Raw genomic sequence first — 16526 nt, forward strand, 5'->3', positions numbered from 1 at the left:
CAAGTGGTAGTGCTTTGTAAAGGTGTGCACTGAACTCCAAGTTGCAGCCTCTAAGATTTCTTTGGTTGGTACTCCCCTGAGGAAGGCTGCTGAAGTGACTGCTGCTTTGGTGGAATGAGGTCTAATGCCCTTAGGCACTGATTTGCCATGCTGAGAATAGCAGAAATGGATGCAATGGCCTATCCATTTAGATACAGTCTGTTTTGAGATCGCCTTTTCTTGTGATCCTGCAGCATATGACACTAAAAGTTGCTCAGTCTTTCTGAAAGCTTTAGTTCTGTCCAAGTAGAAGCGTAACTGCCTGTGTATGTCCAAAGAATGCAGAAGTTTCTCACCCTTGTTCTGTGGATTTGGGTAAAAGGTAGGCAAGTGAATGGTTTGAGGGCCACGCTGGACACCACCTTAGGCATAAATGTAGGGTTTGTCCTCAGAGAAACCCTGTCTGGATGAAAAATGATGAAAGGTTCCACAGCCATGAGTGCTTGTAACTCTGAGACTTGCCTTGCAGAGGTAATGGCTAGGAGCAGAGTTGTTTTCCAGGATAAGAATTTAATATCCCCTGTTGATGCTGGCTCGAAAGGAGGCAGTGTGAGTTTTTCCACAACAAAATTGAGGTCTCAGGCCGGAATTGGTGCTCTCCTAGGAGGCCTAATGTTTTTGGCCCCTCTGAGGTACTGCCTTATTAAAGGGTGAGAAAAGATGGACGGTTCCTTATTGTATTGTGCAGAAATGGCAGAGGCATGAATCTTAATTGACGAGAAAGAAAGGCCTTTGTTCAGCATCTCAGTCAGGTATTGTAAAATCTGAGGAATGTTTAGTACAGACGTGTCAAGGCCTTGTTCCTGGTTCCAAGCACAGAATCTCTTCCATTTTCTGCATAAGATTTTCTGGTACTGGGCCTCCTGGCTTCCAAGATAACATCCATAACAGCTTTTGAAAGAGGAGTGTTCAGAATGGCTACATTATCTGCCATGCTGCCAGATTTAAGGTCCTGAGTTGGCTGTGCAGGATCGAATTGTTTTGTTGGGTCAGCAAGTGAGAAGTTGGAGGCAATATCCATACTGGACCTTGAGACAAGCTCTTCAGGATTGGGTACCAGTGCTGGCGTGGCCAGTCTGGTGCAATCAGAATAAATTTTGGCTTCTCTTGTCTGACCTTTAGGAGTACTCTGGGAAGGAGAGATAGTGGGGGAAAAGCATATACTGTCAGATTTTTCCAGCTGAATGATAGGGTGTCCCACGTTCCATGCTTGCTTGTGGTAAATACTCGCGTAAAATCTCTGCAATTGACAGTTGTGAGGGGAGGCAAATAAATCTATGTCTGGGCATCCCCATTTCCTTATTATCATCCTGAAGACTTGTGGATCCAGTTTCCATTTGTGGGGATCCATGAGGTTTCTGCTTAGTTCGTCTGCCAGAGTATTTGTTTTTCCTGGCAGGAATTGTGCTTGCAGGTGAACTTGAAAGGCCAATGCTGTGTCCCATAAGGTCATTGCTTGTCAGCAGAGGGGGTAGGAATGAGTACCTCCCTGCTTGTTTATGTACCACATGACGGTAGTGTTGTCTGTCTTTATCAGTAATTATCCTGGATGAAGCAGGTCCCTCCCCGCTTGTTTATGTACCACATGGCCGTAGTGTTGTCTGTCTTTATCAGTAATTGTCCTGGATGAAGCAGGTCCTTGAAAGCTGTCAGGGCATTTTGAACAGCAAGCATCTCTTTTTGATTGATATGAAGATGCATCTGGTTTGCAGGCCATGTGCCCTGAATACATTTTCCTGCCATATGGGTCCCCAGGCATAATCTGATGCATCCGTTGTCAGTGTCTGTTTGGCTTTGGGCAAACTGAATGGCAGACCCTTGTTGTGGTGACAGGCTTCTGCCCAAGAAAACTCCTGTTGTAGGCAGGGAATGAGTGCAATTACTGTCTCCAAGCTGTGGCAATGCTGAGTCCAAACATTTTTCAGATACCATTGGAGTTTCTTCATATGTAGTCTGGCATATGGAATTAGTAGAATGCAGGATGCCATGAAACCCAAGGCCTGCAGGATTTTCCTTGCAGATAAGTGAGTTTTTGTGGCCAATTTCTTGAAGTAAGTAGTCAGTTGTTTTTGCTTGTCTGGCGAGAGATAAGCCATCTGGGTAGTTGTATTTAAGCTTGCACCCAGGAATATTATCTCTTGAGAGGGCACTAGTTTTGATTTATTTCCGTTTACTGTGTACCCTAGGCCAATTCGTAATCTTTCTACAAACGCCAGATGCATTAGAAGAGTGTCTTTGTTCTCTGCTTGAATTAGGCATTCATCCAAGTAGGGATAAATTTGAATTCCTTTTTGTCTGCAAAATGCAATTACTGGTGCCAGGCATTTTGTAAAGTCCCTGGGTGCAGTAGATAAGCCAAAGGGCAGTGCAGAGAATTGGTAATGCATTGATCCAGCTATGAATCTGAGGTATCTTCTGTAAGATTGTCTGATTGGGACATGCAGGTATGCCTCTTTTAGGTCCAAAGTTACTAGCCAAGCCCTCCTGCCCAGCATGGGCAGTAGCTGCTGAAGAGTCAACATCTTGAATTTTGGAACTTCCAGAAACTTATTTAGTAAAGATAGGTCCAGAATTGGTCTCCAGGTTTTGTCTTTCCTGGGTACTAGAAAAAGTCTGGAGTAGAATCCTTGTCCCTGCTCTTGTTGTGGCACTTGCTGAATGGCCCTCATGTCCATGAGGGCTGTAATTTGTTTTTGTGCCTCTGCCCATTGATTGTGTGGCATGTCTGGCATGCCCTTTGACCTTGGTAGGGTTTGAAAATGGAACCTGTAGCCTTGGGACACTATGTTCAGAACCCATTTGTCTTGGGTAACCTTTTACCAATTTGATGAAAAAAGTGCTAGCTTTCCCCCTAAGGGGGCTGTCAAAAGAAAACTGCTTGGAACTGGTAGAGGAAAGTCATTGGGATTGTTTCCTGTAAGGCTGTGATTTGTCTTCTCCGCTTTTGGAGGTAGGAGCACCCCATTGTTTAGGCCTGTATGAGCCTTGGGGCTGAGATCTGCCTCTGGGACGCCTGTATCTGCCTCTTTGTGGTCTGTCTGAGACTGGAAAGGACCAATTTTTAGAAGGCCAGTTCCTGCTAAACCTAGGTGGCTGTACCTGTAAGACATCCTTGACTGTCTGCATGGGTTTTGCTTTATCCTCCATTTTTTTCAACATCTCTTCTGCTTTAGTACCAAACAAAGTATCATGCTGTAATGGAGCATCTAATAATTTTGCTTTAACATGATCAGGTAGGTTTTGTTCCTTTAACCAAGCATGCCTTCTAATAACAGAACCTGTAACAGCGGCCCTGCAAGAGGCTTCCAGTGAACCATAACCACATTGCAAAGTATGCTTTCCCACTTGTTCAGTTGCATGCAATAAATCCTGCAATTCCTTGTTCTCTGAACATTCAGTGTTTGTCAACATTTCCTGTTTAAGTAGTGACATTAAATATTGCTGATATTTAAGCATATGAAATTGACAATTTAAAGCCCTTACAGCCAGGGTGGCAGAAGTGTATACTTTTCCCCCCATCTGTCTAGAGCCCTAGAATCCCTATCAGAGGGGACAGGGTTTTTTGCAGTGGAAGCCTTAACCCCCCCCACCCCCCACCCCGGGACCCTGACATATAGTTTCTGGGTCAGCAGCGGGGTTTTTATATAGGAATTTATGAGAATCCGGGACCCTGTAGTATCTGTCTGGCTTAGCAGGTGCAGGGGGTAGAGAGTCTGGGGATAGCCCGGACTCTGAAAATACATCATCTACAATGTCTAGAACAGGAGGAATGGCAAGGGGTCTATGCTGAGGAAGAAGCAGGAAGTCTCTGAGCCTTTTCTTAGAATATTCTTGGCTCTCCCAGTGGAAATGCTCCCTCATAGTATGCAGTGTTTCCCCAAAAGAATAGTCCTCAGGAGGACAGGCTGAAGGAATGGACTCTTCAGCATCAGAATCCTCATAGGGAGGCATGGAGAAATCCTGTTCAGAAGAGGAAACAGAGGAAATAGATACCTGATCAGAAGAATCATAGTCTGTTGTCTCTTGCCTAGGCCTCTTATCAGGAGGGGGATGGGAGCCCCTGATCAAAGTAATTAGGTCTTCGGCCATTTTTGAGCATCTGTTTTTTAGGCATGGAAGTCTGAATAGGAGAATGCTGTACTTGTTTCTTTGTCTTTAGAGCTGCTTTAGTCTTTGTCTTTGAAGCTGAGGATAGCTTAATATATAGTTGTGTAGGTCTGAAGACACCCTTGGAAGCCGATGCCTGCTCAGCGGCTCCGGACCCATCTGAGGGATTGATTTCAGAGTGTCCAATACCTTGAGTTTCAGGAGGCCCAGTCGGCTCCACGTGGGAGTCAGTAGTGGCCTGTGGGTCTGAGGCAGCGGGCACCAGGGGCTGCGAAAGCGCCTCACTGAGAACCGGTGACTGGCCTAGAAGAGGCTTTGTCGTAGGTTTTGGACCTCGGATGCCTATCCTTGTCCTTGCGTTTTTTTTGTAAACTCCGGCTGTCGGCTGTTCCACCGGTATTATATAATTAAATCTTCAGCCAAAGTAATGAAATGCAAAATTGAACCGATGCTTGATAGTGCTTTGGTTGAATCTAGCACAAAACCGACAGCTAGCAACGTTGTGATCAGGGCCTAGGCAAGGAATACAGTAAGAGTGAAAATCCTTATGAGGTATTTGCTTCCCACAAGAAATACAATTGTTAACTTTTTCTGACATTGGTCTGGAGCAAGAAAAAAGTTTCCCCAATGGGGTACTTAGCTTTAATGAAGATTTCGGATCTGAAATTCAGCTTTGAAAATCTCAGGAGTCGGCCAACCGGCACTTGCGAACTGCTTTTGCTTTGGGCACCGTACGGCAAGAAAGACTGAAGAAAATGGCGTCAGCTGCATCTTTTATACCCCTGGCGCACTGACGTCAGGGAAGAGGCGACAGCAACCGACGCCGGACCTAGACTTTGGAATTCTGGCCGACTGCGGGTAGCCTGCCAGCAAGATAACCCAAGAGTAATGACTGCAACAGTGAAACACGATGAACATCTAATAATGCATGCAGCCAGCATAGGCATCTTCTGCAAGATTTCCTGATTGGCATATGCAGGTAAGCCTCTTTTAAATCGAGAGTTGCCAACTTGGCATCCTTGCCTAGCATAGGAAGTAACTGGTGAAGAGTCAGCATCTTGAATTTTGGAATGTCCAGAAAGGTGTTTGGAGTTGATAGGTCCAGAATTGGACGCCATGATTTGTCTTTTCTGGGTACCAGGAAAAGTCTGGAATAGAAACCTTGTCCCTTTTCCTCTTCTGGTACTAGTTGAATAGCCCCCATGTTTAAAAGGGAAAGTACTTTTTTCTGAGCCTCTGCCCACTGATTTGGAGGCAGGTCTGGCCACCCGTTTGGAGTTGGCAGCATGTGGAAATGAAATCTGTATCCCTGGGACACTATTTAAAACCCATTTGTCATGCATTATAAGTTGCCAGTTTCTTGAATGGAGAGCCAGTTTTCCCCTCAAAGGGGCAGCTAAGAGGTAAGTGCTTGGTAATTTCAAAGGGAAGTCATTGAGACTGCTTACCATAATTTCCAGATTTGGAAGTGGAAGCACTCCATTGCTTAGTTCAGAAAGTCCCTTGAGACTGAAACCTGGTGATTTTGGAATGTCTGGGTTTGGCCGTAGTGGCTCTGGAAGGAGCTGGAAAGGACCAGTACTTAGTAGGCCAATGCCTACTAAATCTAGGAGGTTGCACATGTAAGAAATCTTTCACAGTTTGCATAGATTTAGCTTTATCTTCCATCTTTTTTAGAACTTCTTCAGCCTTATTTCCAAATAAGTGGTCCTGCTGTGAAGGAGCATCCAAAAGTTCTGCTTTAATATGATCAGGCAGAGATTGCTCCTTAAGCCAAGCATGCCTTCTAAGCACAGACCCAGTAACAGCAGCCCTACAAGAGGCCTCTAAGGAATCAAAACCACACTGCAAAGTATGTTTGCCAACTTGTTCAGCTGAATGCAATAAATCCTACAAATCTTTACTCTCCACACAGTCAGAAATCAACATCATTTTCTGATTAAGCAGTCCCCATGATATGTTGTTGATATTTTAGCATATGGAATTGACAGCTTAAAGCCCTGATTGCTAAGGTTGCAGAAGTGTAAACCTTTTTACCCCATCTATCCAGCGCCCTGGAGTCTCTATCAGAAGGGGCAGGATTTTTAGCAGTAGAAGTCTCAATGCCCTTGGGCCCCTGAGAAATGGTCTCAGGGTCCGCAACAGGATTTTTGAAAAGGAATTTGTGGGACTCTGGAACCCTGTAGAACGTGTCTGGTTTGCTAGAGGTTGGAGGCAAGAAATCAGGGGCCATACTGGATTCCGAAAACACATCAACAATATCTAGTACAGGAGGTATAGCCAAAGGTCTATGCTGAGGAAGAAGAAGGAAATCCTTAAGCCACTTTTTGGATTCAGAGAAATCCTGATATTCCCAGTGGAAATGCTCCCCTTAAGGTATGTAAAGTTTCCCCAAAAGAGAAATCCTCAGGTGGAGAAGCAGAGGGAATGGAATCCTCTGCATCAAAGTCTTCATAAGTAGGTATGGACAAATCCAGATCATTATAAGAGTCAGGAGAAACAGAGTCCTGTTCAGAAGATTCACAGTCAAATTCAATCCTAGGCCTCTTGGAGGGAGGGGTTGACTACCCCTGATTAGAGTAATTAAATCTTCAGCCATTTTGATCATTTGTTTTTTAGGCATAGGGGCCTGAACATATGGCCTGGGCATCGGTTTTTTAGACATGGATTGAGATTTAGGCCTTGGCACTGAAGTTGGAGTCAGTTTAATATGCAAGTCTGTAGGCCTGAATACACCCTCAGAAGCCGGTGCCTGCATAGCGACTCCGGACCCATCCAAGGTAGAGACATCTGCGAGTTCCATATGTGAAGCATCTCGCGGGATACTGGACTCTGAATAGGTCTCAGTAGAGGTCTGCGAATCAGAAGTAGCGGGTATCAGGGGTTGCGAAAGCGCCTCACTGAGTACCAGCGAACTGGCGACTGGCTTAGGAGAAGCGTCGTCGGCAGTTTTGGACCTCAGCGGCCTCTCTCTAGTCTTTTTCTTTGCGTTTTTTCGGTATTCTGTTAGTCGGATGGCTAACCAATGTCATTTCTGGATAATTAAACTGAGAACCGAAATATTTTGAAGCAAAAATTTACCGATGACGGATAGTGCGCTGATTAAATAAAGCACAAAACCGATAGCAAGGTACGTCGTGGTCAGGGCCTAGGCAAGGAATACAGTACAAATGAAAATCCTTATGAGGTATTTGCTTCCCACAAGTAATACAATTAACTTTTACTGACATCTGTAAGGAGCAAGAAAAAGTTTCCCCAATGGGGTACTTAGCTTTAAGTTGAAGACTTCGGTTCTGAAACCTGAAAACGAAAATTTCAGGAGTCGGCCGACCGGCACTTGCGAACTGCTTCTGCTTCGGGCACTGCACGGCAAGAAAGACTGATGTAATGGCATCGGCTGCATGTTTTATACCCCTGACGTCCTGGAAGAAGGGACAGCAACCGATGTAGGACCCAAGACTTTGTTAATCAGGCTGACTAAGGGGAACCTGCCAGCAGATTACCCAAATGTAATGACTGCAACAGTGAAACACGATGAACATCAAGTTATACCTAAGCTGCACGTAAAGCACCAGATCTTACACAATGCTTTCAAAAGGGGATAATAAAAATAAGACAGCAAACAGAATGGCAAAATCATGAAGTTAACAAAATGATTCCATATGGCAAGACTACTGTCAAAAATACAGCACTCAAGTCACCTTGCTAATGCAGAAGGTTAAAGCAACTGACCCAGAACTACCTAGCAAAATGATCACTGAAAGAGCCAGCTACAGAAGGTGGGATTGAATTGCTGACATCAGCAGTCCAGTCTACTGTAATGCTGAATCCTATTGGAAAGGTTTTGCATGGCATTGCAGCATATGTGCCACACCTACGTGCATGCCTCTGCCAAGTCATGTTATGTATAGCAGCCTTCACTGTACAGCGGGGCGAACAGGCATACATAAAGCAGGATGGTATATAAACAGGCCCTTGCATCTGCAAGCAAGATCTTCACCTGATGGGTGTTTTGCGAAAGCAGTCTCTCGCATTGCTGCTTGGATGACAGCTGAACCATTACTGAATCCAACTTGATTGGGGGACAAATGGGTATGATGAATTGCAGCAAAATGACATGATCAACAGGCTCAGAGTAGGCAGGATATACTAATGAAAGTTTGCAAAATGAAGGATGAGTGAAGGAGTGTACCTTTTAATCATGGTTGCAATCACAGGACACCAACCTAAGAGGTATAGTAGGACTGTGTGTGTTAGCCTTAACTAATATTCTTAGAGTTTTCAAACAAGCACCGCACCAAGTCCTGAAGGCATGTTCATTAAAAAAAATGTAGCTATTCTGCAGTTGCTCTGCTCCAGACATGAAAACTATGACGCTGTAAATCTGGGAGCAAACAGGAGAATGAAGAGTAGGAAAGCTTTTGCTATGGCAACTCCACAATAGAAAGTCCTAAGCTACTTTGCTCTATGAAGACGGCTGAGTTTTTAACTGACTTAATATGCAGGTAAAATTTCAAGCACTGATTGAGAAGGACAACAGAAGTTGGAAAGAACTGATCAGTTCCATAAGAATACAAAACTCAGGAGTGCATTTAAAATGCTAATCGTAACAGAGAGGGGGGGACCTAGACTCAAAGATCACAGATTTTTCGTGTATTTAGAACCTATCTGCCTTTTCTGTATTTTGGTTAGAATAGGTAAGCCTATTTAGAACACCACTGTGGTCTCGTACTGCAGGCATGTTACTCTGTGCATCAAATCACTTTGCAATTCAAAGTATGGTGTTCTGATTCTTTAGCTAAAACTTGAGCTTTTTTCACTAGTTTTGCTCAAAGTCTTATCTTCACACACTAAAAATGTAACTAGTTTACATGAAAGGTCATCCAACTCTGGAGTTTCCACAAGATTGGCTTGCTGTGAGGGAGAGGATATTGCCTCTTCATCTAGCAACACAGGCACTGGTGTCTAATTTCTTCTTCTTCTTTCGGCTTTTTCCCAGTTAGGGGTGCCACAGCGGATCATCTGTCCGCTCATGATTGGCAGTGGAGTTTTTACAGTGTCGAGTTGCCAGCCCGGCACCCAACCTTCCACAGAAGGCACACACATGCATACACTCACACCTAGGTCCAATTTGGAGTGTCCAATCCACCTACTGCATGTCTTTGGGATGTGGGAGGAAACCGGAGCACCCAGAGAAAATCCACACGACCACAGGGAGGACATGCAGACTCCGCACGAAAGGCACCCCAGCCGAGAATCGAACCGGACAACCTCTTGCTGTGAGGTGGCAACGCTAACTGCTGCACCACCGTGGCCACCCCATTGGTGTCTAATTCTTCACCTAAAAAAGAGTCATACATACCAGTGATCTTTAGCATCAGCTACACACACATTTTTTTTAGCTCTCTTTTCTTTATGAACTGGATATACAGAACCCTCTTTCATTTGCTCAGATCTCCTGTGTTTTGCCTCAACAGGAATATCATTAGGGCTCTGTCCAGTTTAATTTTGTACCTCAGTATACACTACTTTCTCCTTTTCTTGTTCTTTGTGTCTCGACTTCTGTTTCAGAGAGAAAGACCACCCTTTCAATTTCCTTTTCTTCTCTTTCTCGCACACCTTCTGCCTCAGTGTGATTGAGCACTACCATCTCAGTTTCTTTTTTAGGTTGCTCTGCTTTTGAAAAAGGTACCTCACAGCAAAATTTATCTTACATTTTATTTTTCTCCTATTGTCTATAGCCCTCTCTTATTTGAGGTTTCTCTATTATACTGACAGAAATGGATAGTGTATTCTGACCAAGTACTGTTTCTTCCTCTAACTATTACAGAGAAATCCTTACTGCTACATTTCTCCCTTTCTATATCCACTTGCTGCTTAGAATTCACCATTTCTGAGACTTTCTAATTCAGCTTGACATAGAATTCAGCTCATGTGATGTATTATTCATCCGTCTTAACTTCACTCTATCAGAATACACCTTCGCTATACGCGATTCCTTATTTTCAATTCTGCTATTCACTTCAGTCCCTTACTTTGCAACATCTTCACGTTGTAATACTTTCAATCTCTGGTTAGTAACATTTTCAGGCTGCCATGAAATTCCTACTCACTGCATTGCAATACTTCTGGACTGTAATATCTTGTTGTGCGAGTCCCTTCCTTCTACTGATTCTTCTCCTGTAGGTTGCTCTACCACAGTAGGCTGCAATAATTTAGTATTTACGTTCCTCCCTTTTCCAGGTTCCGTTCCTGGAAACTGCACTGTCACAGGGTACGTTGCTGCATCTCCACAGAATATGTTCTTCCTCCCTCTCAGAGTCCTTAGCCATGTTTTAAAAATCTTTAGTGAATTATCACTTGTGACACAGGCTTATATTTACATAAAAGTAATCAAACCATATTAACAAGTTTACATTTACAAACACAACAGACCATACGACAATATATGCAAAGTATAATCTAAGCAACATAATTTATTAAGATCCTGCCTTGCCTTAAACCCCATTCCTTCTCCCACAATTTCCATTTTTTCTATGTAATTTACTCCTACCATTTACTAAAAATATAATTTCCTCTCTACAATATTCACTACCTCAAGTATAGTTGGTTTAGATTTTGATTTCCATTTTCTACTAACTGCTTTTTTTGGCAGCCACCAGTATTAAAACTAACATGGCCTTACTATGTTTAGGCAATTCAGTTCCTGTACCACATTAAAAATAACAATAGTTACATTTGCATGTTCATAGAAGATGCTCTACAAAGTACTCTACACCCAATATATACGTTCCCAGTTACTGCTTTCTTCCCCATCACACCTCCAGCATTTGCCATCTACCTCAGGAAAAATTCTTTGGAGTTTGCTTAGGGTATAAAAGTATCTATAGCAAACACTTCCAGGCAAAAATCCTAAATCTTCCACACTTTGTTGCATCTTTGGGAGCCATACATATGTCCTGCTAATGATTCTTTGTGAATTACACATCTAATCTCACTTCCAAATCGTCTCTGGACTCTTGTGACTGCTTCCTATAATTATTCTGCAATATTTTATATGCACTACTAAGTATCCCTTTTTAACAGCAACTTCTGTTCTGGATTCCATTAAAAACTCAACCAGTGCAGGTCTTCCATTTAGTATTCCCCACTCCCTTTTGTCTATATTTTGATATCAATCCCAGATAGGGAAGGCAATCACTAGTCTGTAATCCAAATGTCTCCTTGGCCGCTTCTTATTTATTACCTTTCCTTCTCAATTATTTGTTCCCCATACATTGGTTCCTTTCCCAGCTTCCTGCAGTAAATTCTAGCCCCTCTTGCCTATTCTCTCTACCCCTAATTGCAATCATCCCTACTGGCAGAATCTGCTTTCTCAATTCCTGTGTTGGCTTAGTTCTTTACTTTCTTTTTCCTTATGAATATAATACTCTGTATGACTTATTTTCCTTAAGGAACTAAAACCAAATGAAGAGATGAAAGCGAACACTAATAACCAAGAACAAGCAAAAGTTCGCTCTGGAGAACCAAATGAGGGTACAGACCTAGTACCAAGAGAAGGTTGAAGTAACAAGACAGTTTTATTATACAAAAACCCAAATGCTTGTACACATAATACGTTTTCGAAAGTCTTCATCAAAGGCAAACAGCAATTCACCAAAATCCTCCACTTAAATAAATCCATCAGACCAAGCATGGACCAATGATTTCATTGAAACAATTAAATATAAACGTTCCAATTAAAAAATATTTAAAAGCACAAACAGTAGTCTTTCACTTAGTATAAATAAGACACAAGTTCCAAAAAGCATATTAATGAATAAAAAATAGATACATGATGTAATGTGTGTGTAACCATGAAAAAAACAATAATAATAATTTTAATAAATCATTTAAACATGTAAAAGTTGTATATATATATATATATATATATATATATATATATATATATATATAAATATTTAAATATATAAAATTGTTTTTTCTAAATCTGTAAACTGATACTGACCTCTAGTGGCAGATTATAATTTTGCACTCCTCAACTTTAAAACTGGCATTATAGAAATTGTATCATTAAGGCCGGGAATCCTAGTGGCTTCTAGTATGATCTGCCAATATAACTCTCTATATTCTAGTTTGGTCTCCCACATACCTCCCCTAATTTCTTTGGGTACCACTTCAATAACAAAAAAATTAAAGGAAGCTGATGGACAATTGAGGATATGTCTAAAAAGTGCGTTATTCATATTCTCCTTTTTTATTTCATAATAATGTTCATATATCCTTGTTTTTAGCTTCCTCTCAGTTTTTCCAACATAAAAGGACCCACAGGGGGAACACAAAGCTAAATAAACCACACCATTGGTGTTACAATTAGAAAATGTGTGGCTCTTAATATACCTATTTCTACTGGGTATAAAAATACTGGAACAATTTTCAACATGTGGACATTGAGAACATGAACCACATTTGAAAGTCCCCTTTTTTCTGGATGAATAAGGCCTAGGGCCACTTCCAAATTCAAATAGTCTCTTAAAATTTGTGTCCCTCCTGTAAATAAACTTCAATGAAGTGTCAAAGAAATGCTGTTAAGAAAATAAATTGTTTTACTTACAGTTTACCCCCCCCCCCCCGAGTCCTTTCAAACATTAATGACATGGTGAGGCAAATACCTTTCAGTACATCATAAGTTTAATAAAGTCAAAAGTCCATTCTTTCCACTTATTCTTACACAGCCCTATTTCACAAATGTGATTAATTTTTTGCAGTCTCACATTTATTAACTAATTTCCATGTTACAGGTCATCTTCCTGTTCATCTCTATCTCCTGACTCCAGGTAATGGTTCAATTACACAGTGCTCCCTATTCTTATGGTCAATTCCTGTGCTCTTCTCTGTCTCTCAAGATTTTTCATTTGGAACAGTGGAAAAGGTTTCATTGGCAAAGTCTGTCTGTGTGCTTTATTATCAGAAGAATGAGAAGAGTCTCCCTCTTCTTGATGGCTCACTTTTTGTTGGACAAACTTTTGCATTTCCTCCTTATCCTGTTCTGCTTCAAAAATGGCTCTGATCCTCCAGGAAAAAAATATACTGAAGACAGCTGGATACAGCAGCTTGAATCTCACACCTGCCTCTCAACATTCACGGATTACTAGAATAATTTTATCTTCTGCCTGGTATACAGTGAATAATCATTTTCCACAAACACTTTGTCTCCAACTGTTAATACTTTGCTATTTCACCACAGCTTTCCCAGGATCAACTCTTTCTGCCGGTAGATTTCCATCCTTATTAATAAAGGTCTTGGCTGCTTTCTCATGGCCATACTTGGGGCATACACATGGTGTGTCCTTTCAATTAACAGTTCCTGCTGTGGAATACCAGTTGAGTTGCTTATATGAGCCTTCATAAAACCAATACAGTCTGTTCCTTCTAGTTTCTCTGGTATGAAGAAAAATGTTGTATTTTTTCTATATGCGCTGTCCTCTAATTTTATCATTTTTTTGAAACATCTCTTCTTGAGCGGTCTCATACTCAGCCAGCCTTTTCTTCACTTCATCCTCTGATTTTTGCAGTTTTATCAGCTCATTTGAATGTATTTAAAGTTTCTTCCATTTTTCAAGCCTTATTTGAGTTGATATACTCCTTCAGTGCCTTTTTCATTTTAATCAGCTCTGACCACTTTTGATTCATTTTCCCCCTAGATTACTTGAAGTCATGTCTTGGAGTAAAACTGGAGTTTGAACTACTTTTTGGAACAGCTGCAGGATTTTTCCCAGTCAGTGTTTTCTCTTCACCTTTTCAAGGGGATTTTTCTTTCATGTTCTCTTTTCTTCTTTGCAGGCATCCAGGCAGTGTACTTACTAGTCTGTAACTAAATTTTACTCAAGTTGACAATATCTCTGGCTGCAGTTTCTGTTTTCACACTGGGAGAGTTGAAGTCGAGCTGTTCATCAGTGTGCAGCCATCTTTGAAGTGTCAGTCCTTAGACATTTTTGTACCTAAAGGGCTTTCTACTATTATGCCTCGATCTTTGCTGGATTCACACAGTCTCATTAATGTGACTTGTGGTCATTTCCCACACTCTTTTCCTAAGTGAGGTATATCTGCAGGCTCATTCACTTACTTCTTCCAACACTTACACAGTGTGATCAAAACAACTACATTCTTCCCATCCCCTCCATGACTCTTTAAAGTGAAGGAAATTCTTGACTATCATGTCAAGTGTTAAACTGGCAATTTAAAGAAACGGGATGAACTACCATCCCAAACACTGCTTGCATTTCTATTTGAGTAATGGTATAATGTTTCTTCTCAGAAGGAATGCACACCACATTTACTGCTTTGTAAGTAATAGTCTTCCTCTTGTATGCATACTGTGAGATTTTATAAGCATCTGAGTATCTGCTAATCTACTATTAGTGTTAGCGCATTCTTTGCATGGACTACACTTACCAAGTATTTTTGGTTTTCGATTTTGAGGTGGTGGTCGCCAGGACTCCTGAATAGCTGATGGAGCTACAGTTTCATCTGCAAGTACTGTCATGTCAGTTTTAGCTGGTTCCATATCAGTGCCATTAATCTTCAGAATTTCTTTCAGCATCTGTGTTCCTTTCTAAAATGTCAAAAATACATGCCAGTTATACTTACATTTCTGCAAAATGACAAACTTTTTTTCTGCTTCATTGGTATTCATGAAAATCATAATACTTTCAAGTTAAAAATCCCACATTATAGCAACATGTGCATGTAAGGGTAGGCAAAATGACGCAGAAATAAGTTTCAGGATACTGCTGCATGCCACAAACAACTTATTTGCTTGCTCCTATATTCTTAATCTAAAGCAACTACAAAAAATAGGTTAAAAGCTGCAACTCCATGAAACCTATAAGAAAAAAGGTGCAGTTGTGTAAAATCTTACCATAACAGTAGATGTCCTCTCTTCACTGTTGCAGTATACTTTACAAAAGTGATTCCCTTGCCAACGGTAGCAAACGTCCGGTCAGTATACCAAAGCCTTAGGATTTTATAGATGTCGTACATCACACATATGCTCCCCACTCAAGACATAGGGCATAAAGATGATGCATGGATGTACATGCCTCAGAAATTAATAGCCTGAGAAGGAACAACAGTCCTAGGAATTATGAGGAACATGTGCATCAAGAAGAAGAAAAAGTAAAGGAATTCTAGGGTAGGAAGATAGAAGGAAAACAGCAGAAGGGGGAGGGAGGGAATAATGCAACAGTGAAGAGAAGAACATCTACTGATATGGCAAGATCTTACACAACTGTACTATGTCCTTCCATATCACTGTGGCAGTATTCTTTACAAAAGGGAGAGTACAAAAGCTCAAGAGTAAACTTGGGAGAAGGAAGGCATAGAGAAGCCCAGTCCATGTAGAATAGCTCTAGCAAAGCAAGTTCTTGCTCTGGAAAAAAAACATCCAGTTTGTAATGCTTACTGGAAGTATGGACAGAGGTCCAAGTAGCAAAATCAAGGATGGAACTGGTATTCAATCCTTAAAAAAAAAGCACCAGAGGAAGCACCAGCCTTAATAGAATGAGCCTTTACAGAGGCTGAAAGATATTTTCCATGAAAGCAGTAACAGGAAGAAATGGCCTTACAGATACAGGAGGATATGGTTTTCTTAGACAGTCAAATGCAGAGATATGGGATGAAAAGAAATAAAAAGTTGCACAGATTTATGAATGGCCTTTGGTCTTATCCAAATAACATCTGAGCTGTTTATGTAAATCCAATGTGTGAAGAACCTTCTCACTAGCAGAGTGAGAAGGAAAAAAGGCAAATTAAGAGATAATCCATTAATCACCTTGGGCATAAAAGGAGGATTATCTCTATGAAAAGCCAAAGAGGAGGAACATCTATAAGAGCCTGGAGTTGAGAGACTCTCTTTGCTGAAGGGCCAAAAGAAGAACGGTCTTCCATGCACAATGCTGCAAGGAAGCTGAAGCTGCAGGCTCAAGCGGAGTCTGAGTCAATTTTTCAAGTACAAAACTGAGGTCCCAGGAAGGTGGAATAGGCTGGGAGGTCTGATATGAAGGAAACAGTCATGAAATTGTTTGACTTCAAGCCTACAGACAAGAGGAGGAGACAATGGCAGACAAGCAGGAATTTTACTTATTTATTTCCAGTTTGATGACCAGGGAAGTTCGCTTGGCCAAGCAGAGCCCGTTTTCAGTGGAGGCCAGAGGAGAAAATCTCCAAAAGCAATTAACAGAATATAACATAAGTATGGAATATACACTATTCAAAAGCATAAATATACAATTTAAAATACAAATACAAAATCAGGGAGTAAACATTTAAAAAACACAAATGTTAAAATATAGATAAAATCAAAAATAATACAGATACTA

At 41.3% G+C, this 16526-nt stretch overlaps 1 protein-coding gene across 1 annotated transcript in view; it reads right to left on the reverse strand.

Moving 5' to 3' along the window:
- Positions 1–16526, reverse strand: part of XRN1 (5'-3' exoribonuclease 1) — a 2408514-nt gene that overhangs the window by 252139 nt on the left and 2139849 nt on the right. Inside the window, exon 43 of the mRNA XM_044071018.1 lies at positions 14602–14761. Coding sequence (XP_043926953.1) covers positions 14602–14761 — 160 coding nt within the window. The remainder of the gene's footprint in view (positions 1–14601; positions 14762–16526) is intronic.

This window comes from Protopterus annectens, chromosome 5.part0 (assembly GCF_019279795.1).
Source record: "Protopterus annectens isolate FY-2018-M chromosome 5.part0, PAN1.0, whole genome shotgun sequence".
NCBI lineage: Eukaryota > Metazoa > Chordata > Ceratodontiformes > Protopteridae > Protopterus > Protopterus annectens.